Below are 22,503 nucleotides of genomic sequence, written 5' to 3'. Positions count from 1 at the left end.
GGGACCTGAACAGTGCAAATTTACAGAAGTAAACGTTCGAGCTTTGACACAAGTTACCTCTGGCTGAGTTCCCTCTCACGTTGGAGCTTACCAACTGGGGGGATGTTCTGAGCACACTTTGGGGACCTGGCTGGGGCCCTCTAATGCCCACCTTCATGCAGTCCCTATACCCAGATGTGGCAGTGGAGGCCAAATGGCACAAGGCGGTGACACCCTATTGATTGTGTTACTCCAGATAGTATGGTTCTGTTAGAATGAATAGTGAAAAAGCAAGTTTTTCTTAGAAAAAGCAGGAAGGAATGGTCTTTGATTCATTCCCACCAGGCCTCCTGCTAATTGTGATGGCTCCAATATAGTTCCCTCCTAGTTCCTAGAGTGTGGTGCATAGACACACAGACACAGGATCGGGACACCAGAGTTTTGTTCTAAACAGCTTTATTAACCAGATAAGAAATCAGCTTGAATACAGCCTGTGCTGCAGACAGTGTCGTCCTTTCAGTCACTGGGAGCAGCAAAGTCCGGCCCCTCCCCCTTCTTTCTGCTGTTCTTGACCTGGGGTCCTGGAAGGGTTGGGTGATGTGGCCAGAGAAGAATCCCTGGAGAAGGGTGGTGTGAAAGGGGCAGGTCTTGGGTTGGGGGAGGCCCTGAGGACTGGAAACAGAAGGACAGGGTGTTGGATACAGGCTGAGGATGTGTCTGCCTCCCTTCAATCAGATGAACAACCAGGCCTGGTGACAGCAGAGTGCTAGCCTGCGCTGTGCTGGGATGGGGAGGAGCTGCCCACGGCACCCTTAGGATCCACGAATAGGGCCAGATCTAGCTGCCCTGATATTTGGACCACTGGCTCCTGCGAATGGGTGTTGGAAGTGTTTCTTTAGGAACCCCCCGCCCCACATGGAACAGGGAACTAGAAGCCTAAGGTGTTCTGACTTTGGGGTCCTTGGATCTGGGTTGTTACCCTCCAATCCCAGGTGGGAGGACTCCAGTTCCAGAGACTCACAGGCAACAGGCCTAGAGAACTGAGTCGTTCCTTTTTGTGGCCATGACCCTGTCTGTATGCCTCTTTGCCTCCCCGTAGTGACTCCCTGAGCTGGGAATCCTCAGGCTTATTCTGAGGAACACCAAGAAGCCCACCCTCTTTCCCAAAGAGAATCTCTGAGTCCAATAAACCCACAGCCTTCCCCCTCTCCATCTTGGTCCTGTTTCCCTCTCCCTCCTGGCCTGTTGCTGCTGCTTAGGGCACCAACACGTGGGCACAGGTGTCTTGGCCAATGAGGATAGATGCTCAGCCTAAGAGGTTAAGAACAGGTCTGTGGAGAGAGGTGTAGGGAGACAGGGTCTGGTCCCACACAGACTATAAAGACAGACATCTCCTATTGGTGATGGTGTGAGATGCCAGGCAGGGGTAGCTCCTTAGTGGGGCGGGAGCTCAGGCAGACCCCCAACCAAAGGGAGCCAGAGGCCCAAGTTCAAGTCATTAGTGATGTGCGGCTAGGCTGAGTGAGAAAGAATCCTGGAGGTCCCCAAGGCTGCTGGGAAGGGGATGGCGATGAGAAGCTCAGGAGTGGGCAGGGTGTGGCAGGCAGTGGTGGCCTCACTCGGAGTGGACCAAGGCCCCAGCTCCTTGTCCAAAGCCAAAGCCCTTGGGCCCGAAGTTTTTAGCATAACATCCTGCAGAGAAAGAAGAAGGATGAGAACATGCTCCTTTCCCCAAGCAGACCCTCCTGCCACCCCTGGGGACTGACCTCTGCAAAAAGAAAGTCCATCAGTGCCCTTCACCTTTACTGTACCTCCAATCTCAACATGAGATCTATACCCATTTCCTTTACCACTTAAAGGAGAAAAGGAGCATTATCTGATTAGAGCCCTGGGCAGGGAGTTAGGGACCCAGGCTGTAGGCCTGTCCTTGCCCTAATATTCCACCTGACTCTGGCTTTCTCTACTGTCTCCCTCGGATCGTTTTCCCCTCTGATGCTCTGACTTTTGGATTTCAAGGCCAGGAGTTGGTTCACACTCAGCAATAGCATAACTGCAGGGTCTCCCCACCCCTCAGGCCTCCCGCTACTCAACTGGAAATGAAACTACCCACCTTTGCAGTATATCTCACCATCCTTGTCGGCCAGGGTGGTTGACTCCAGCCCTTTGCCACACTTGGCACATCGGAAGCAGGACTTATGCCAAGACTAGGTAAAGAAGAAAATTGTTAATGCTGCCATCAGTGACTAGGCTGCCCTAGCCCCAGCCCATCCCCTTCACACAAGACAGTGGAAGGCATTTCCTGTCGCCTGCTAGGCTAGGGCTGCTGTCATAGAGCAGGTGGGAGCTTTCCAACACACCACCTCATGGCGCCTTCAATAGTGTGTTGCAATAAAGTATCACAATGATTCTGTGGTTAGTGGCACCATCTACACCACAAAAGTGGGGTAAAGGGGTGAAATTATCAGCCGGGTAGCTGCTGCCCCCAGAGTTGGGGTCAGACAACCTTTGTCCACATCCATTCCACCTGCAGATCAGTGGTGTGAGCAAAGGCTCCAGATGCCTCTTGGAACAGCCACTAGTTGAACAGCCTCCCTAATGTCCTCCTCTGGAGACCTCCCTGCCTATCACAGAATGGATGTGAGGACTTGATATTTAAACATCCAGTGTCTAGCCACAGAGCAGGCATTGCCCTGCCTCGAAAATTCTAGAACTCATTGCCTCATTTGTCCAAAGGCAATTTTTCCTCCTGGAAAATGGCATGGCCTCTCCCTAAATAACTTCATCAGTGTCCAGAGCCTGACAGAGGCTGGAACACAGCAGATCCCAGGCCAGGGCTGTCTGAAAGGAGAAGGGGTCTGTGAAATGCATTCCATGGAGAAGGAACAAGCCAGAATGCAGTTTCTCCAGGGGCCCCAGAAGGCCCTTTGTGGTTCTGAGAGGTGTCCTAAGGTAGTACAGGCAAACAACCTCCCAGGGAAGGGGCAGGGCCTCTGTCTGTGCACAGCAACCACCCCTGCCCCACACAGCCAGACTCCCGGGCGGCAGCCGGCTCCCATTAGCAACAGCTGAGCAGCCTCAGAGGCTGATGTGTGGACAGCTCTGCTAAACCCAGGAAAAGCAAGGGGCTGGCGGCAGCCAGACAGGAGAGAACAATGCCTTTTAAGGGCAGAGAGACTTCCGCAGCACAGCCACTTGGTGCCCAGACTGGAGGGTGAAAAAGGAAGATGTCCGCTCAGACTTCCTGGCTGCTGAACCTCACTCACTCCTACCTCCTGGGACTGCAGTGGGGTTCAAGGAGCTTAAGTGGGGGGGACATAGGTCTCCGTCCTCCCCTCGGGGCCCTCTGCAACCTCAACAGTCCCCAGCCTTTGTTTCCTCCTCTGTAAGGCAGAGGCCCTGCCTCAGCTTCCCAGCTGGATGAGACTGGATGGCACCTAGCCTCCGTCACCCTCCCATGTTCCAACCGCCCCCCAAAACTAAGCTCAATCTGTTCATTCATACCACACCTGAAAGTACTCCTGCTCCTTGATATTTCTTTCCTCACCCAGGCAAAGAAAAGAGGGGGTTGATCCCTGCCTGTTCCTCTTGAAAGCAAAATTCTTTTATCCTACGGCTTAGTACGACTTTAACTTTCCTTAGAACCTAAGTGACAGGAATATTAATTCATAGATTTTTTTTTTCTTTTTGTACAGGGATTGAACCCAGAGGCACTTAACCACTGAGCCACATCTCCAGCTCTTTTTATGTTTTATAGAGAAAGGGTCTCACTGAGTTGCTTAAGGCCGTGCTGAGTTGCTGATGCTAGCTTTGAACTTGCAATTCTTCTGCCTCAGCCTCCCAAGCTGCTGGGACTACAGGCATGAGCCACTGTGCCTGTGCTTGGCTCTTAGGTACTTTTTTGGGGGGGAGGTGGGGGTACCAGGGATTGAACTCAGGGGCACTGGACCGCTGAGCCACATTTTCAGCCCTACTTTGTATTTTATTTAGAAACAGGGTCTCACTGAGTTGCTTATCGCCCCACTGTTGCTGAGGCTAGCTTCAAACTTGCAATCCTCCTGCCAGAGCCTCCCAAACTGCTGGGATTACAGGCATGCACCACCATGCCCAGCGTCTTAAGGACTTTTTGATAAGTTTCCATTTTCATCTCATAGTGAGATGAAACAAGAAAAATCCAACTTAAAAGTAAAAGTAATGTCTCCTGTTTTCATATCTTTTAATCAATGCAGGAATCTTCATTTTGACTTCATAACAATGGCAAAACATAAATAATAATAATAATAATAATAATAATAATAATAATAATAATAGCTGACCTGTATTGAGCAACATTCCAGGCACTACGCTGTACCCTTTTCTTTTAAAGATAGGAATAATAATTTCCATCTTCAACGGTAATTGTGAGAGTTGAGAGCCTGCTACAGTCTAGACTTGGCATAAGTGTTAGTTCCCCAGTTCCTTCCTCTTGGCCCCCTTACTCAAAGTCAAAAGGCCGTGAAACCAAGACCAAACCCAAAAGAGCTGGAGATGGGCTGTAGGCCCAGCTGGCCCATCAGATGCTGAGTGATCTTGGCCAAGTCACTCCTCCCAGGCTTCATGTGACAATCCAGAAATCCTCTCTGACCACACAGTTTAGAGATTCCTTGTCTGTGGTTTTCCGACTATTAGTCTAGACTGCCTATCCCCAGGGCATGAATTCCCCTTGCCCACTACAGCTTGAGTGAGGGATAAGATCAGCAAAGTTTGAACAGTAGGCCCCTAAGGGGATTCCTACTGTGCACTGTGGCTGGGGGGCTATGGTTAGAATCTCATGGAGGAAGGGCAGGCAATTACAAACAGCTTCCCAGGAGATTCTGATAGGATCTGAACCTTGAAAAATCTCCACCCTGGGGGTATATGGGTGGGTTTCTGGGAGTACATACCCATGAAACAGAACATATATTTTTGGATGGTTCTTTTGTATTTTTTCCTTTCTTTTTCTTTTCTTTTTTTAAAATTTACAGACAAGATCTCAGTGAGTTTCTTAGGGCCTCACTAAGTTGCTGAGGCTGGCTTTGAACTCATGACCCTCCTGCCTCAGCCTCCAAAGCCTGGGATTTACAAGCATGCGCCACAGCGCCCAACTTTGGCCAAGATCACACAATATGTTGACGGACCAGCTGGGCCTACAGCCCATCTCCAGCTCTTCTGTGTTTGGTCTTTGGGTGGTTTCTGACACTTTGGGAATCACAAATCCTTTTGAAAATCTGATGACAGTTACGGATCTTCTTCCCGGAGACACATTCCCACAAATCTTCACATGTACTTTTAGGGGGCTTGCAGGACCTCTGAAATTCAGCCATGTACTCCTAGATACTGTGGTCCTCAACTCCAGAGTACAGATTGATCTTTGCAACTCCCTATAAATTATTAACAGACACCCACCAATGCTGGGAATGTTGCTGTGCGTGGATGATGTGAGCCCCTTGGAGTCTGGGACAAGCAACCCAAGGGACGAAGGTTATTCCTTCCCTAGAAGGGAAGGGATTTAAAGGCCAGGGTCAGGCTGCCCTGAGCAGAGCTAGGGTCACCACTTGCAAAGTTCTAGGATCCTTATTTCAGGAAGGTGGTCTCCTGCCCCTCTCAAGGTGCCCAGCAGTCACCTTACCTTCCCGGCACCAATCACCTTCTCCGCTGCATAGACTGCCTGGCTGCATCGGGGACAGCGCTCGGAGCCTCCAATCTTCTGGGCAAACTTGGAGGCATTAGGGTTGGTGGTAGGTCTGTGGCCAGGAGCTCTGCATGGAGAAGGACAAGAAGGGATATGACACACTGATAAATCCAGGCGGGGCTGGCCCTGCAGGGCAGGACTCACCCTCCCCTCATGACAGGGCAGGAGCAGCTCTCCCAGCAGAAGTTACAAGAGTTAGGGCCACCGGGGGCCTCTAGTGTCGTCTCCCGTGATACATAGGGACAAACCAAGGCTCAGCACAGTGTTATTTTTATGGAGACATCAAACTTCCCTTGGTCACCCAGTTAAAACCCTGGAATCACTTCACACCTCATTTGCTAAGAGTCACCCTCTTCTGCCCCTCATTTCTGCAGTTGGTCTATCATCAGATACTTTCCAGAGGAAATCTGCTGAAAAGTCATTCCTGTTGGGTCAGTGACCTTGGCTGAAATGCAGTAACTCATCCATCATTTCTACCCATCCCCTTGGAGCCGAGGAACTAGCCAGGCCTGCTGCCAACAGCCACCCTTTACCAGCAGCTTGGAGGCCAGGGAGTTTTTAGGGTGAAAGTAGGGACCCCATGACACCCTGTGGCATTTCCAAGGCAAGGACATGATTTCTCCTCAGCAGGAGAGATGGCTGGGCCAAGCGAGGCTGGTTGGCTGTGTGCTGCTCAAATCCCTGGTCTGGCTCAGACACTTGCAGGGGACCCCTGGGGCTTTCTCATCTATATAATGAGGAAATTGGACTAAGGAATTATTGGGGTCCTTCCCAGCTCTGATGCTTATAAAAATATAACATGTAGGGAGGACCCGGGCCTAGTGCATTCCAAGCTGGGTTCCCAGCAGCTCCAGTAGCCTGCTCTATGACTCCCTTTGAAATAAATGGCTCTCTGAGCCTTCCACTGTTTATCCAACTGTGGTTGAAAACATGCCCAATACCAGGGCAGGGAGAGAAACTTGAGACAAAGTGGGAGAAGATCTCGTACTCACTCCTCATGCTTGATGCCCAGGGACTCCCCCTTGTCAGTGCTCAGCGTGCCTGCGCCCTGCCCATAGCCGTAGCCTTTTGGCCCATACTTCTTGCCATAGCAGGACTTGCAGTAGATCTCCTCCCCATGCACGGCCACAGTGGTGCTGTCCAGGTTCTTCTTGCAGACCACTGTGAGGGGAACACAGGAATGGTGAGTCACAGCTGGAATGAGCGGCTTGCTCCCTGCAGCCCTCTGCAGTTGAAGTTCTCTGCACACTTTGTGGGGGTTTGTTATTTTTTGATACTTGGATTGAACCCAGAGGTGCCTTGCCACTAAGCTTCATCCCCAGTCTTTTTTTTTTTTTTTTTGGTACAGGGATTGAATCCAAGGGTATTTAACCACTGAGCCACATCCCCAGTACCCCTCTTTTTTAATTTTTTTTTTTGATTGTGGGTGGACACAATACCTTTATGTTATTATTTTTATGTGGTGCTGAGGATCGAACCCAGGGCCTCACACATGCTAAACGAGTGCTCTTACCACTGAGCCCCAACCCCAGCCCCCAGCCCTTTTTTTATATTTTTATTTTGAGACAGGGTCTCCGTGAGTTGCTGAGGCTGGCTTTGAATTCTCGATCCTCCTGCCTCAGTCTCTGGAGTAGCTGAGATTACAGGCATGTGCCACTGTGTCTGGTGGCAGTTTACATACAAATTATCCTGACCTTTCAGGAATGGTGTGGGTGCCATGGGGTGGCCAATGACTGGAGGACAGAGGGATGGGATCTGCAAGTATGACTCTAGGTGGCCATGTCCCCCACCTCCAGGAATTTGTGGGTGTCTCCCTTGGACCTCTGTACCCTTGAACCTCCCCAGGCTGTGATGCACCCCCACAGTTCAGAGGCAACAGCCTATGCTGACTCCAGACCACACGATGCCAAGGGAAGTTCTTCACTCTGCCCTTAACAGAGACCACGTGGCCCAACAGGAGAGAAGAATAAAGAAAGGAAGGAGGAAGGGCAGGGTTTTCCTGTCTGCAACCATGGAATTCCAAGGAGACAGTCTGCACATGCTGGTGGGAGTGAGGGGTGTGGGGGTAGAACTGGGGAGAGGGGTGCAGGTGAAGGGATATGCCCTGAAGAAAAGCCCAACGTGGTGGGCTTTGAAATGCCATGTAGGCCATGCTAATCACAACAGCACTGAAGTTTCCAGTCTCAGAAATAACAGGGAGATGTGAGGCTGGGCACTGGGAAGACTGTCCTGAGTCCTACGGTGAGAGATTGGAATGGAGCCACCTGGATGAGCTTCCTACATCCTTCTGTCCGGTGGATCTCACAGGTGAGTTGTGCAAGCTATCAAGCATAAAAAGGTAGAGAGCCTGGAGTCAAATCCCAGCCCTCTCCCTTTCCAGCTGGGTGCCTTCGGCTCCTACCTTTGCTTTTCTAGCCTCATTTGGAAATGCACATAACTTCTGCCCCAAAAGGTAGTTGAGAGAATCAAATGAGATCTTATATGTGACATACTTAGCACAATACCCTGTACACAATAGGTGCATAATATAAGTTGGCTACTCTGATGAGCATTACATAAAGTTAGCCCCATAGGGAGACAGAGACGGGGAGGGGCAGGTCTGGGCCTCAAGAGATCATATGCTTCTAACTTCTAGCTACTTCCCTCACGAGGCTCAACTTCACCCTATTTCTTTAGGTCTCGTCCTGGAAGCCTAATTTGGTTTTACAGTAGTTCTTAAATTTTGGAGTTCAGTGTGCCCAAATGAACTGCAACCTCAAACACCCCCTCTGGAGCTAGAAGTCGGACACCACTGACGAAGCCGCGCCTCTCACCTCCCTCTGAGAAGGCTCCCAGCAACTTGCTCTCTCTTGCCTTTAAAGGGTCCAGAGCCCTCCACCAGCTCCTCTCTCTCTCTCTCTCTCTCTCTCTCAGCTCCAGATTGGAGACTTCAGACTAAATAAGGACCCTCTTGTCCTGCCCTCCAGATCTCCACCTCATTCCAGCACTCTGGGCCACCCAAATATGGAACCTCCCCACCACCTCCCCTGGGGCTTGGCTCCTGAGGAGGGCCAGGGAACAACAGGCCAAAGGCTCCAACATTCCCTTCTAGGGTGGGAAGTCAGGAATTGGCCTGGAATTGTTTCCTGTAAGACCTAAATTGAACCGGGAATTCCAAGACCAGAGAGGGAAGGCACAAAGCAGAGATAAGACTGGTTGGGGGGGTGGTGGGGGTTGTGGCTCAGTGGTAGAGCACTTGCCTAACATGTGTAGGGCACTAGGTTCGATCCTCAGCACCACGTAAAAGTCCATCTACAACAGAAAGAAGGAAGGAAGGAAGGAAGGAAGGAGGGAAGGAAGGAGGGAAGGAAGGAGGGAAGGAAGGAGGGAAGGAAGGAGGGAACTCCTCCCTGGGGGCCACCCTCCCCACCCCAGGCAGCCCTCTGCCCCTCCCCTCCATCCGGATGATGTAGTCAGGGTCTCAGCTCCTTTGTAAGGTCCACCAAAGAGTCAGTCAAGGGGAATTTCAAATATATTCCTTATTCAAGGAAAACCTGACTAAACTTCCACCAAATCATGTTAAGCAAAAAACCAAAACAAAACCTGGACAAGTTGGGAAAAGTGCTTGACTGAAAAAGAGAAACAATGCCCTTTTCATCCCTAAACACATCTTCGTGGAGAGCCCACAGGTGCCAGGTGTGGCTCTAGGCCCTGGGAATAAGCAAGAGGAGTGATGCCTCAGTGGGCCGGGCCACATGCAGCACAACACAGTCCCCTGAGAGCTCAGAGCCCAGGAAGCCCACAGGCCGGAGACCCCAGAGGAACACATGCCAGTTCCTAGGGCTGCTAGTTGCATAACACGCGTTCCCCAGCTGCCCTGCTCCCCAGCCTGGCTTCCCGCAACTGTTTCTAATCCCCAACACCCCCTCACACCCTGCCTCAGGCCCTGCTCCTTCCTTCCTAGGCCACCCCCTGAATTCCTGACTTCCCCTGATGCCTGACCCACAGCTACTCCTCCACAGGCAGGAGCTGTCAGCCACAGATGGTCCCTCTTAGTCAATGACTAAGCAACATTTGAGAGCAAAGAGAAGGGTCTTTGGGACCTCAGCAGCTTGAGCCCTCTTCTCAGCCAGTGCCAAGCCCTCTCTTATTCCCTCTGGGAAAGAAAAAAGAAAAGAAAGAAAAAAAAAAATAGCTTGAAAAATGGCTAAATGATGAACTGCTGATAACAAAGCGCTGCTGCGTGTGGCCTCCTCCTCCACAGGCTGGAAGCCAGCAGGGCTCCACTGAAGCCTGTGGCCTCCCCATTCATCAGTGAGCCCTGGGGCTGTCACTCCAGGTCCACCAGGGAGAGTGTGGCCCTGCACTGGCCCGCCCAGCAACAGATCTGGATTACATCCAATGAACAGGTAGGTGGCCCTTGGCCCGCCTAGTTCCTACTTTGGAGCCCAAATTCCCAGAGAACAAAGAAAGCTCAGATCTCTCCGCTGATCTCATGTGGGGCAGGATGGACAGGACCCCACTTCCTGGGCCTATCAGATGGGCTGGGACTCCAACTCCCGGCGGCTCTCCTTTTATCACACCATTTTGCTATGGACCCGGGAGCAGTGGGTACATGTGCATGCACACACACACATGCATGTGCCTATTGTTTATTGAACCTCACAATTGCTTGAAGTGCTTCATTCATTCTATAAGATCCTTTTACTTCAACTCTCTCAATGACCCCAAGAGGTAGGTACGAATGAGAACCCTCAACCAGAGAGAAAGTAGGTAACTTGTCCATCATCGCATGGATAATAGAAACTGAATTCTGATTCTATCCCTGATGAAACCTGGGGCTTAACCAGGACGCTCCACGGCCTCCCACTCAGCTGGTCCTCAAGGAAACAGACTTTACTGTAGTTGCCTCTTTGTCCCGCCCTCTACACCCCCTTGCCATATCAGGGATTGAGCCCAGGGGTGCTCTACCACTGAGCTGCATTCCCAGCCCTTTATGTTTTATATTTTGAGACAAGGTCTGGCTAAGTTGCACAAACTGACCTCAAATTTATGATCCTCCTTCCTCAGCCTCCCAAGTCACTGGTATTACAGGTGTGTGCATGTGGTGTAATAGTTGCCTCTTCTAATGCAGATTTCTGCTCTGATCACAGGAATCAAACATTTAGGAATCCAAGAAGAGGTGTCTCCAAGTCACCACTTCCTGGACACATCACCTGGCCCAGGTACCAGCCAGTAGAGATCCCAGAGCCAAGGCCCCTGGGTCAGCCTGACGTCTCTCAGTCTCTCGGTGTCTTGGGCCTGGCTTCCTACTCCTGCAGTCCCATGACTGCAGCAACTGTCACTCTGGATTTTTTCAGAATGGATGACAGTGACGGCGCACCCCTTCTTCCTCCTCTCCTCGCAGTAGGGTGGGGAGTGGGAGAAACGGACGTGCTGACCTGGAAGAGTGCCCTGGAGAGCCAGCCCCTCCTCCACACTGACCTTCACCACGAGGTTGAGGCCTCGGTGGCTTTTCACCCAGGGATAATTTGGGTCTGAAGGCTCGTGAGACTTTGGGCTAAAAGGTCTCCCTCTGAAATGACAGGGCCGTGGTGGGGAGAAAGAGAGGAGGAGGCGGGGTGGAAAGTTTTGCTCCCCGAGTCTTTCCAGCTTGGCCATCTGCCCGGCACACCCGCCACCCATGAGCACTGGGCCGGTCACCCCCTCAGAAAGCAACTTCTGAAGGGAACAAAGAAGCCCTTAAGGGCGTCCCTCCCCAGCTGCGCTTCAGCCAAATGTCAAGTTATTTACATCCCGTGGGACCCGATCCCTGGGGTGCAGACAGGCCAGCCTGCCGGTCCGGCCCGCGGTACTCACTGCACAGGAAGCAGGACTTATGGAAGCTGTTGCCCTCGCACTGGACCTCCTCGGCAAAGTAGACCGTCTTCTGGCACACCCCGCACTTCTTGCCTCCTCCCCAGTTCGGCATTCTGAAAAGGGACACCAAAATGGGAATCAAGTTCCCAGAGAGCTGGAGACACAGAGTAACCATGACCAAGAAGCAACAGGCAGAGACAGGAGCAAAGGCCGAGGCAGGACTCCCGCGGAGGCCACCTGTCCCTGTGGGTCACCCAGCATCCTGGTTCCCCCAGCACCCTTCAGCTGCCTCTTGGGCTGCTGTTTCCGGCCCTGAGTAGGGCACACTGAAGGAGGCTGCAGGAGCAATGTGAACGAGGTGGCTGTCATTGTACATGGCCTCATGGGAACACGTCACCAAAAGAGCGGACCACAAAAGAGCCCAGAGTTCCTAACCCCAAATCCAATCAGGCAAAGTTCACAGAGAGGCAAAACTCATACTATTGATAGAGGAACGTATGGGGGGAAATGTATTACAGGAAAGCAAAGGATGGTCACCAACTACTGTCTTAGATGAGTTATGCCTAAGACAGGGACCGGGGCACTGTAGGTCAGGGGTTATCAGACAGGCTGTGGGGTGTTGGCAAAGTTCTTTCCCTCCCACTTTGGTACCAGGGATTTAACCAGGGCACTTAACCACTGAGCCACAGACAGCACCCCCTTTTTGAAAAAAATTTATTTAGATACAAGGTCTCACTAAGTTGCTCAGGGCCTCACTAAATTGCTGAGGCTGGCTTTGAATTCATCATCCTCCTGCCTCAGCCTCCCCAGCTGCTGGGATTACAGACACGTGCCACCATACCAGGCCAAAGTTCTTTTTCTTAAACTTGGGGGAATGTCACATGAGGGCTCCCTTTGTCATTACTCTTTGAACTATATGTGTAGGTTTTGAGACATTCTTTTATATGGAAGATATAGCTCACCAGGAGCCACAGGAGACAGGCACATAGAGACACTGCTCTTAGGCTTTAGGACCAGGTAATGGGCTTTTGCAAAATGAAATTTAGTAGTACAGCCCTAGACCTGATGAATCATAATCTCTGAGAATGAGCGATACAAATTTCTAGTAAGTACCCTAGGTGAGACTAAACAGGTAGCCTGGACCAACCTTGAGATACCCTAGGTACTGGTTCAGAGCTGGGGTCCTGGTGCCAGATAGTTTTGTCCAATGTGGATCCTGCCACTCACTGGCTGTGTGACCCTGGGTGAAGTAGTTGCTCTTCCAAACCTTGATTTCCATACCTGGCATAGTGGTATTCAACAGATAGTTGAGGAAGGAGTGAAGGATGCCCAGGGACTGAGAGCCACAGCTGGGGCCCTAGACTCTGCACAAGTGTACCTCTGCTGCAGAGCCTGGGACCTGGGAGAACGCTCTGGAAAGGTGCACAGGCTGGGAGCTGGGCTTAAAATGGAAAAGTCGTTTTGGTGAGGCCAGCTGAATGTTACCCGGAGGACAGGGGTCTCCAGCAAGGTTTGGTTGGAGCAGAGGAGAGAGAGAGATTTTCACTCCCAGATCCTCAAAGTTGGGGTTCCCTCTAGTTCCTCCCTCCCCAGTCTCTGGCATTGCCATCTACCTGCTGGCACCTCATGGCAAGGACTCTCATATACCTATGACCCTGGTCTCTCCTCTAAGTCCAGGTTCATACACCCAGCTTCAGGTGGGCATCTCCACCTGGGCAGTACACAGGGACACAGATTTGCACATGAGCCACCTGATCTCTCTACCTTTTTCTCAACCTCGTTCTTCTCCGGACTCCTCCATTTTTGCTTGTGGTACCAGGACCATCCTCCCCCTGCATTAAGGAATCTCCTCTCAGTCCCGGGAGAAAATGGGTTCCTCGCCCTTCCCCAGCTGCGGCTCACCTTGCCCCCTTGGACGCACTCCTAAGGTCACAAGCCAGGTCCCTTGAGTTCTTCCACCTCTTGGTGCCTGTCCTCTCTGTCCTTCCCACTACCCTCTGCCAGCCTGATGTCCTCTCACCTTCCCCCGGAGGTCATAGCAGCCCCCTGAAGAGGACCTCTGTCTGCTACACTCTCCCTTTTCTTGGTAACTCTCCCTGTTTCCAGCCATGGCACATGGCCTGGACTCACCTCATCCACCGGGGTTATCAGCTCTAGGAAGGGCCAGCCAGGGAGACACAAGGGTTTCTGGGGCTCTGTCTTCTGGGAGGGTTAAGTTCCCCCAACCCCCACTTGGAGCAAAGAAAGGGAGCAGGGGGCTCTGGCACTGTTGTGAGGGGACAGGCGCTCCTAGCATACAGTGGATAGCTGGGGAACAGAGCTGAGATGCAAAGGAAACTGAGTCTTTATAACATCATTAAGCCAAGCCTGAAGGTCTTTCCAACTCTAGTTAGACAAAGCAACAAACTCCCTCTCCCTTTAAGCCAGTTACTTAACAGCTGCATGGGGCACATTGAGAGTGACAACCCTGATGGCCAGGCTGCTTCTGAAGTCTCCTTCCTAGGCCATCCTGGCCCATGGCCCCCAGAGCTGTCTCATGGAGCATTTCCCTGCTCAGAAACCATGAGGTTCTGGGCAAGGTGGCATAATGCCAGCGGCTCAGGAGGCTGAGGCAGGAGGATCGTGAGTTCAAAGCCAGCCTTAGCGAAGCCCTAAGCAACTCAGCAAGACCCTGTCTCTGAATAAAATATCAACAACGGCTAGGGATGTGGCTGGGTGATTAAGTGTCCCTGTGTTCAATCCCCAGTACAAAAAAAAAAAAAAGTAAGAAACAAAGAAAGAAACCATGAGGTCCTCCCACTGTCTGCGAATGATCACACCCTCCCCCTGGTGTTAGAGTCTCCCCAGCAGTCAGTCCTGCTGCTTCCCAGCTGTCCCAAGTACTCCATCTCAGTTACCAGGATAGTCACTTGACCTGTGTTCAGCGAAGGGCCCGGCAAGTAGGAAGCCCTCTGGCCAACCCTGTGCACAAAGCTTTGGGGGAAGCTGTGCAGAGGCAGAGGGCTGAGGCTGGGACCCACTGTCCTCCTCCAGGGTCTGGAGGGACCACTGCCTCCAAGTTCTGTCTCCACCTCAGGTCCTCAGGCTCCTGTGCTTCATTGACACAGGCCACAGACAGGACTCCTCTAATTGCACATGGCCTCTCTGCCTCCTTAGATAACTGCAGTGCCTGAGCTCCCAGATCCTGGGGCCGGTGCCCATTCCCAGCCACTGATGATCAGTGCTTCAGCCCTGTCTTGTCCTGAGGACTCTGGAGCTAACTGCACTTGGGCAACAAGGACTCGACGCTGCCAAAACACACACGGTGGAGGATAATTCAACAAGAACAGCAAGGCGGATTACTGGCCATTTAAACAGCAGCCACTGTCCCAGCTGTCCTTAGAGTGGGAGCCCTGAATCAACTGCCTGGGAAGCCTGTAGGGGAAAGGCTCAGTCCTACGGAGCCACACTGGCTTCCTTAAGCCTGATGAGGTGCCTCAATATGACCCAGCCAAGGCCACCAGGCTGCTGCTGCTGACCTGCCATGTACCAGATAATTTATTTGCATCACCCCATTTCCCTCTCATTGCCTGAAGATGGAGAATATAGGCCCACTTCACAGACAAGAAAAACAAAGCTCAGAGAGGTTAGGCAACTTGCTTGTAGTCACACAGCTAGAAGAGACAACTACAGTCTAATGCAGATTCGAATGCATTTCTGTGTCCTCGATGACCCCAGTCACCATGCTGCAGGTCTAGAGTATCTGAGACTGGCTGCACGTGGTGGGCATGCAGTTCTTCAATGCTGACTCTCTCCCTGTCCCTCTTCTCCCTTTCCAACCCCCTGAACCAGAGGGGACACACTCATACCCCTAGGAACACCCCTAAGGGAGGAAAGTTCCCCTAACCACGAGATGGGGAGTCAGTTCCAAGCAGTGTTTTGTTCTAGACACAAAAGCCCTTCTCCTCCTGGGGGAGACCCACAGTTCCATACAGGCCTCCCCTTGTTCTCCCTGGCCCCATGTCAGGGGCCCACATCCAGCAGGGCCCCAGGGAATCAGGAACATGGGCGGAGAAATGGGTGAAGCCCAAGGACCTGTCAGGGAGGAAAATCTGCCCAGGATGCCTCTTGGCCGGGCCTTTTCTTTGAGCCTGGCATTTGGTTGGTGGTGGTGGGGGGGGTCTTCCCCTAGGAGCCCAGAGACGGGCATGGCTCTAGAACTTGAGAAGAAAAGCAGTGATGGGGTCCCTAGCCAGGAGGGGTTTCACGGCCCTTGTGAATGGGCTCCCTGCCCCTGGGATCAGATGAGGACCCTCCAGGCGACTCTGCACCTGGGGAAAAGTCCCTGCTGGAGGAGCCCGGGTTATCTGCTCTGCAGCGAGGGCTGGAGCTACTCCTTCGGCCCAGCCCCCTCTTTCCAATAGCCAAATTCTGCCTGAGGGGAGGCTGAGTTGCCTTAAAAGGAAAGCTGTTTCTCAGTTCCTGGAGTGTGGAGTGCCAAGCGAGGGCCACTTGGCTCCTTTCTTTTCAATCGCCTTCCCTGTTCTGGGGGACAGCAGACCCGTGGGAGGGTATCGTAAAGAAAATTCTCTAGGTCAGAGTTCCATGGTTAGAAAAATGGGAGCTGGGGCTAAAAAGATCAGATGCAACCCTTCCTAGCTCAGTGATCAGGGGTCAAGTTACTTTCTGCTCTGGGCTTAATTTGCTTGTCTCTAAAATGAAACACTGACAGCCAGACATGGTGAAGCACTCCTATAATCCCAGCGGCTAGGGAGGCTGAGGCAGGAGGATCACAAGTTCAAAGCCAGTCTCAGCAAAATGCGATGCTAAGCAACTCGGTGAGAACTTGTCTCTAAATAAAACATTTTAAAAAGGGCTGGAGATGTGGCTCAAGGGTTAAGCACCCCTGGGTTTAATTCCTGGTACCAAAGCGGGGTCGGGGTGCTGTGAGGGGGTGCTGGGGGGACTGACTACCCCAAATCCTATTCTGAGGATTAAATGAGAAAGTATAAAAGTAAAGGCACTGCTCCTGGCACCCCATCAGAGCTCACACCTTTGATTCCCACTAAAAAGATTGGCCCAAGCAAGCCTTACCACCATCCCGCCAGGTGTGGGTCCAGATGAATACCTTCCTTCCCAGCTAGCCCCCATCTTGAAGGAGAAAAGCTTGGAAAGCAACATATCAAATAGGGACCAGGAGTTTGACTTGTCTGTCAGCCCAGCTAATGACTCTGCAACAAGCTATTGCCCTCCTGTGGGGTTCAATTCCTTGGGCAACCTGAGACCACAGCAGGGACCTCTTGTATATAGCCCTGGATCATCAAGAATCAGTACTATCTTCTGTGACCGCACTATCCAGTGTTTTCCCTTCAGAGAGTTATATCCTTACTGGGAATTGCTGTCTGTGTTCTGGTTTGTACTACTTCACTGTGTTCATAATCTCAACAGAGAACAGAACTTTAATTTGCTGCTGAATAACTGGAAATAGCCAGTCAGCTGTTCACCTGAAATGTCAGGATCCTCAGGGCTGGCTGAAGAACAGAACTCAAGAATTGACCTCTTCTTGTAAGCAACCAGCTCCAGCCTGCTGCCCTGTCTAGTTGTTCCAGTAAGAGCTGTACCCAGATCCTCGGTCTTGAGAGGAGAAATCCAAGATGGCAGCTCATACAGCAGCAGAGCAGCGGGTAGACCAGGGCGCAGACTCTGGTGCTTACTCCAATCTCATGAAAGTCAGCAAAGGTCATATGTTCAGTGCGTCATGTTTCAAGTTTAAGAAATCATCTCAGGGAGGTAGAATCCTTGACTACCAGCCACCAATGCCTGAAGGAGGTCCCCTCACATCAACCCTTGACAAACCACCCCACATCTTTAATTCTCCTATGGAAAAATCCCTTCTCTCCCATTTCTTAATCATTTGTTCCCTAGGGCCAAAGAGGGACTGACAGGCCCAGGGCTTAAGTCCCCACCCTCCTGGTCCAGTAGAGACCTGTCAAGTGTTTATCTAATTAGAAAAGTGCTGCTCATATTAGGTAATCTGTTTGGTATCTGCCAGGTACAGAGGAGTGCTGTCATCCTTTCCAACCCCGCAGCTCAGCCTCTTCCTGCATGCCCCCACATCCAGAGAACAGCCAAGGACAGAAAGGGAAGGAGGGGACCCACTGGTTCAGAGTTCATAGAGCCTGTATATTAGAAGTGACACCTGTGAACTTAGGAAATAGACCTCACTGAAGGTAAGGGTCACTGGTTGGGGAGAGATGGCCAACAGGAGAAGGGGACTAGTTTGGCTATGATTATATGTCCCCCTACATGATTTCTTTGGAGCATGTACATGATTCACCTCTCCAAGCTCACGGCTCCAAGCCCAGGCACCCCAGAACACGACTGGAACCACTCAGCACTCTCCCTCCTTCCGTGGCATGAGTTCTCTCTTTTCAAATCCATGCCCCATGGGCCTTGGGGGACTGTGAGCTGCCACAAGGTAATGCTATGTGTCTCCCCTTCCCCATGTGTCCCCTAAGGCCCTTTTATAACAGAGTTCTCCACTTGGGGAGTTCAGAAATCTGAAGGTCATATTGAGGTAAAATAGGAGTCTCTGGCTTCTTTGAAGTATTTCAAAACCAATCCAGGAAATCCTATAGCATGATAAGGCTTCGCAGACTCATTAACAGATGGAGCGTCTTGACTTTGTCTGGAATGATGTCAACGTAGAGTGGTAACAGTTGGTTATCCCAAGCGCTGAACAAAACGGTCTGAATGATTTGGCTTGTACTCATTTTTGAAAAGGAAAAACAAATGAGCACTTAGGCCTCATAAACACAGGTTGCTCACAGCTGACGTTTCAGGCAGCTCCATCCCACTATGGACGCCCCTGTATAAAGAGTGTCCCCCCCCCCGCCCCCGACACACCCCCACCCCGGGTTGACTTGGTTCCTCCAGCTGCAGACCTTCTATTTCTTCCTCCCTTGTCAACACAGGAGCCAGACGCTGCCTCTGGCCTCTGGGAAGCACTGGAAATACCAGAGTCTGGAAACACTAGCTGCCTCCGTATTTACACACTTTACCATACATGGGAATTAATGCTGGCGTCAGACAAATTCCTGGGGACCTACGTAGTCCAAGCCACGTCATTACCATATAAATTCCTGTCAAGTGGTAACTGCAGGCAAAGCTCCTGTCAGAACTCAAGACCCTCCCCTCCCCTTCCCTGGGGCAGCCTGCTTGCAGGGTTCTCTCTCCCTCACCCCCTCCCTCCCTCAAGCTGGCTCTTAGCCAGGCTTCTTTTATTTCCTGCAGTCCCGGTCCCAAAACACAAACATGCATCAGAGCTGGTGAAAGCACATCTGGCAACTCAAGTGCAGGGCTCCCCCTACCCCCACCCCAGCCATGCAGCGGAGTGAAAATCTAGAGGTCAGGAGCTCTGACCCTGACGTTAAAAGCGGCAGAAGTCCTATCTGCCTTTATATTGTTTATAAGTCTTAAGTATCTTGTAAAGTTAATGTGTTTCACAAATGGCAGCTATTTCCCTGGTGAGTTAATCTGGAAAGAGAAGTGTCAGCCTGATGACAACTCCTCAGGGGACCAGCTGCAATCCTGAACAAGTTCCTTCTCATCTCTCAGCCTCAGTTTCTCCATTTGTAAAAGGGCAAGCATCAGCACCTACCTGATAAATTGTCCAAGATAATACTTAATACGATACTTAACACAGGCCTGGCACACAGCAAGTATAGAGATCTGCTTACTGTTATCTTAAGAAAAGGCCAATTCTAACACTCATTGCTTTGAGCCTCTAGGTATTTGCCAGTATGTCTGCATAATGGCAAACAGCTGGTTTGCTTGGAGAAAAAGTCTTTTTCTTACTTGTACCTCTTTGGATCTCAAAATGTTCAATACCTGCCTCTTCCCAGGCCTCTAGCAGGCCAGCTTCTCACAGTGAGCCGAGCTGGGTTTACATCAATACTTAAAACTTTAGTAGTCCACCAGAAAGCCTGCCTAATTTGCTTTCCTCTCCTGGAGATCCAGAGTGCTTCTTTCCCCACACCTGCTGGTCAACACTACCTGCAGGGAAAAGGTTTATGAATTCTAATAGGACAACTCCCCTGAAAGCCCATTCCTACCCCCATTCATGTTTACTGATCACATACCAAGTGTCAACATAACTCCCACCACCATCCCACCATCCAGGCCCTGGGAGGACTGGCTGGCTCCAGAGGCAGATGTGCAATTAGAAAACACCTGGGCCCAAAGGCAGGTGCTAGGAGAAATTGAGGCAAAGAGGCTGGGGCACCCCTGTCTTTTGCACTTTGTTAGCAGGTCAGTGGCTGAGCTGTTGAGCCTACATCCTCCCTGACCCCCAACACCAGGCATGGGAGACCTTGGTTCAATTCTCCCCTCCCCCTTCTCTGGGCCACACCACACCCTCTGCAGGATAAACTTCCTTCCCCTCTGATTGTTCCCGCCCCGGATATCCACAGCAAGGCAAAGGGTCCTTCACTGGGAGACTGAGCAGCAAGTCTGGCTTGGCAGTAATGTAATACAGGGTAAGAACAGCTGCAGACTCCGGTCCGTCTCTCAGAAGGCATGGCCCTGGCTTCCTGAGCTGGAGACTGGCTACAGAATCAGAAGGCAGCAGCTAGCAAGAGCCCAGAAGCTCAGCACCCAGTCTCCAAATCACGCCTGGGTCGAATCCCCAATCTGACTCTGAGATGACAGAGAGGCAGCTCACAGCTCCAGCCAACTTTGTTTCTGAGAGGAAGGGGGTGTGGGTGGGGAGAGGGCAGCACCTAAGTGCTGCTCTGTTGGAGGTCCTGAAAGAAACTGAGGCATCAAGACTTTGTCCCTTGTCCAAAGACACTTTTGTAGTAAGTGGCAGATCCAGGAGTCAAAACTCAGTCTGTCTGCCTTCCAATTGCTGATCAAGATTCCTGGCTACTTCATCCTGGTAAACTTTCTACCAGAGCCAGGTGGACTTCCTCCATGCCACTGTGACAATATCCCAAGGCAGTGACCTCTCACTATGGGGAAAGCCTGCCTATTCATTCTCCCCCAGGAGAAGCGGGTGAGTGGCAGGAGCCCAGGGCCTCAATGTTGCTCCCAGCTAGACACAGACTGGACTGCATTACAAGACCACAAGGACCAGAAACTTGCAGAATATGCTCAGGCCTGTGCTTCTAGATAAAGATACCTGCCTCTGTGGTTTGCGTCTTGGGTAACATATTGCGACTTGTTTAAGTGTGCTCAGTATCAGCCCCTTTCTCACAAACGAGTTTTCAAGGTCTGAGACCACAAAACACTCAGGGTAGGCTTTCAGGCTTCAGTACTCCCTTCCACGGAGCACTAACTACGACTTGGGGCGGTGGGGGGTGCTGTTTCAGAAAAAGGAAAACACCTGCGTACAGTGGCACAGATACCCAAGACCAGGCCCATGAAGCCAGATGTCTTCCCCATCCCACCCGCGGGCACTTTGTCCCAGAGGAGGAGGTGGTGGGAGGGGGTGGCACGGATGCCCTCATCTCTCTGCCATACAATGAGCGTCAGTGACCCGCAGAATTGCCAATTGTTCTGCGGGACCTGCAGGCGGCGGGGGGTGCCGGGTCGCCCTAGGTCAGGGGCATGGGAAAGCCAACTGTGTCCAGGAAGCCCCGGATTGAGTGGAGCCCCAGTGTCTCCAGGAAAAAAGCAAAACAGCCCTAGCTAACTGCGGTCACTTCTCACAACTCGCCCGCAAAGGTCCCGGCTCGCGTTACTTTCCTTCCAAAGTTTCCTTGCAGCCGCCAAGGCCGCCGCGGGCAGGAAAGATCAGGGTGCGTCCCAGGAGCCCCTGCGGGGGGGTGGCTGCAGGGGACAGAGGCGGGCGACGATCGGGAGGGTGGCTGGACGCACTCACCTGGCAGCGGTCGGCGGCGGGCGCGGGCGGCAGACACTGTAGGAAGCGACGGCTGGGTGCGCCCAGTCTGCGCGCCGTTTTGTTCCGCTCGGGGAAGGCGTGTCCCTCGCCACGCCAACCAGTAGGCTTTGCACACAGCACCACAGCAGGGCTGATGTCACGGAGCGAAGCCCCGCGGCTCTGCCCCCCCAAGACACCAGCAGCCCCGCCGGCTGGCGGGAGCGGGGGCAGAGACGCCGACTCCGGGCCCGCCTGCCGCCCGCGCTGCGGTCCCACTGGGCGCCCAGTGGCCGCCGCCGTCGCGGGAGAAAAGTATTGCACGTGGGAGGGACTTCTCAGGGTTTCCCTGTCAGCAACACCGGAAGGCGGAGATGTAACCAGAGAGATCAGACCCGAGATAAACTGGGGACCTGGGGAAGAGTGGGGGTGCTCAAATTTGCGTGTCCCCGTGGCAGACTGTAAGGGACATATGTTGGGCTCCAGAGTAAGACGGACCCCTTACAGGGCACATCTGGTCCTTACCCTTCAACTCATTGGCTGAGCCGTGGCCTCAGGTTCATCTGTGCATGGGGTATAAGCCCTAGGGATGTTGGGAGGATTAAATGAGATCATCGTAGGACCTCCAGGAACACCGCTCTTGTCCCCTCAGCTTACCCAACCTTCCCAAAGGAGATTGCCCTGCCACCTCCAAAAGCAATTGGAGGCCTGGGGTGGTGGTTCAGTGGCAGAGCACTTGCCTCAGCACCACATAAAAATAAATAAACAAAATAAAGATATTGTGTCCATCTATAAATTTTAAAAATTAAAAAAAAAAAAAAAGCAGTTGGAACGTCAGGGAACTGGGTAAGGGGAGGGGTGGAGTGACATGGGAACTGCCCAAGAGGCAGCTCTTGTTGCCTGGGCCTGTGTGTGTCATCCTGAAGGTTAGAGGCCTGAAGAAAAACCTCAATTTTCAGGACTGTTTCAGGGGTCTTTCATGTTAGGTTGTCAGGCAGGGTTTTATCTGGCCCAGTAGCAACTTTACAGGTGCATTGGAACTTCTCTGACCCCAAAATGCCCCAGGTCCTGCAGATCCTATATCTTCTACCCTGGGCAAGCCCTCAGGCTTCATTTATAA

The 22,503-nt window shown here is 51.9% G+C and overlaps 1 protein-coding gene across 1 annotated transcript; it reads right to left on the bottom strand.

Moving 5' to 3' along the window:
* Positions 1-418: 418 nt before the first annotated feature.
* On the bottom strand, positions 419-21,490 carry Csrp1 (cysteine and glycine rich protein 1). Its single transcript, XM_076831796.1, has 6 exons — positions 21,387-21,490; positions 11,525-11,637; positions 6,679-6,847; positions 5,624-5,753; positions 2,090-2,183; positions 419-1,671 (listed from the first exon to the last, which is right to left on the bottom strand). The coding sequence occupies exons 2-6, from the start codon at positions 11,634-11,636 to the stop codon at positions 1,595-1,597; spliced, it is 582 nt and encodes a 193-aa protein (XP_076687911.1). The 5' UTR covers position 11,637; positions 21,387-21,490; the 3' UTR covers positions 419-1,594.
* Between the last annotated feature and the right edge of the window lie 1,013 nt (positions 21,491-22,503).

Source organism: Callospermophilus lateralis, chromosome 13 (assembly GCF_048772815.1).
Source record: "Callospermophilus lateralis isolate mCalLat2 chromosome 13, mCalLat2.hap1, whole genome shotgun sequence".
NCBI classification, from domain to species: domain Eukaryota; kingdom Metazoa; phylum Chordata; class Mammalia; order Rodentia; family Sciuridae; genus Callospermophilus; species Callospermophilus lateralis.
This window is presented reverse-complemented; position numbering and strand designations above follow the sequence as displayed.

What these genes read in the sequence shown, in the direction of transcription:
- Csrp1 (XM_076831796.1), bottom strand. Translation starts at nt 11,636, where the DNA reads ATGCCGAACTGGGGAGGAGGCAAGAAGTGCGGGGTGTGCCAGAAGACG. An exon ending in TAAGTCCTGCTTCCTGTGCA is followed by an intron (nt 6,848 to 11,524) that starts GTGAGTACCGCG and finishes TTCCCCTCACAG; the next exon opens with TGGTCTGCAAGAAGAACCTG. An exon ending in CTGGGCATCAAGCATGAGGA is followed by an intron (nt 5,754 to 6,678) that starts GTGAGTACGAGA and finishes TTCTCCATGCAG; the next exon opens with AGCTCCTGGCCACAGACCTA.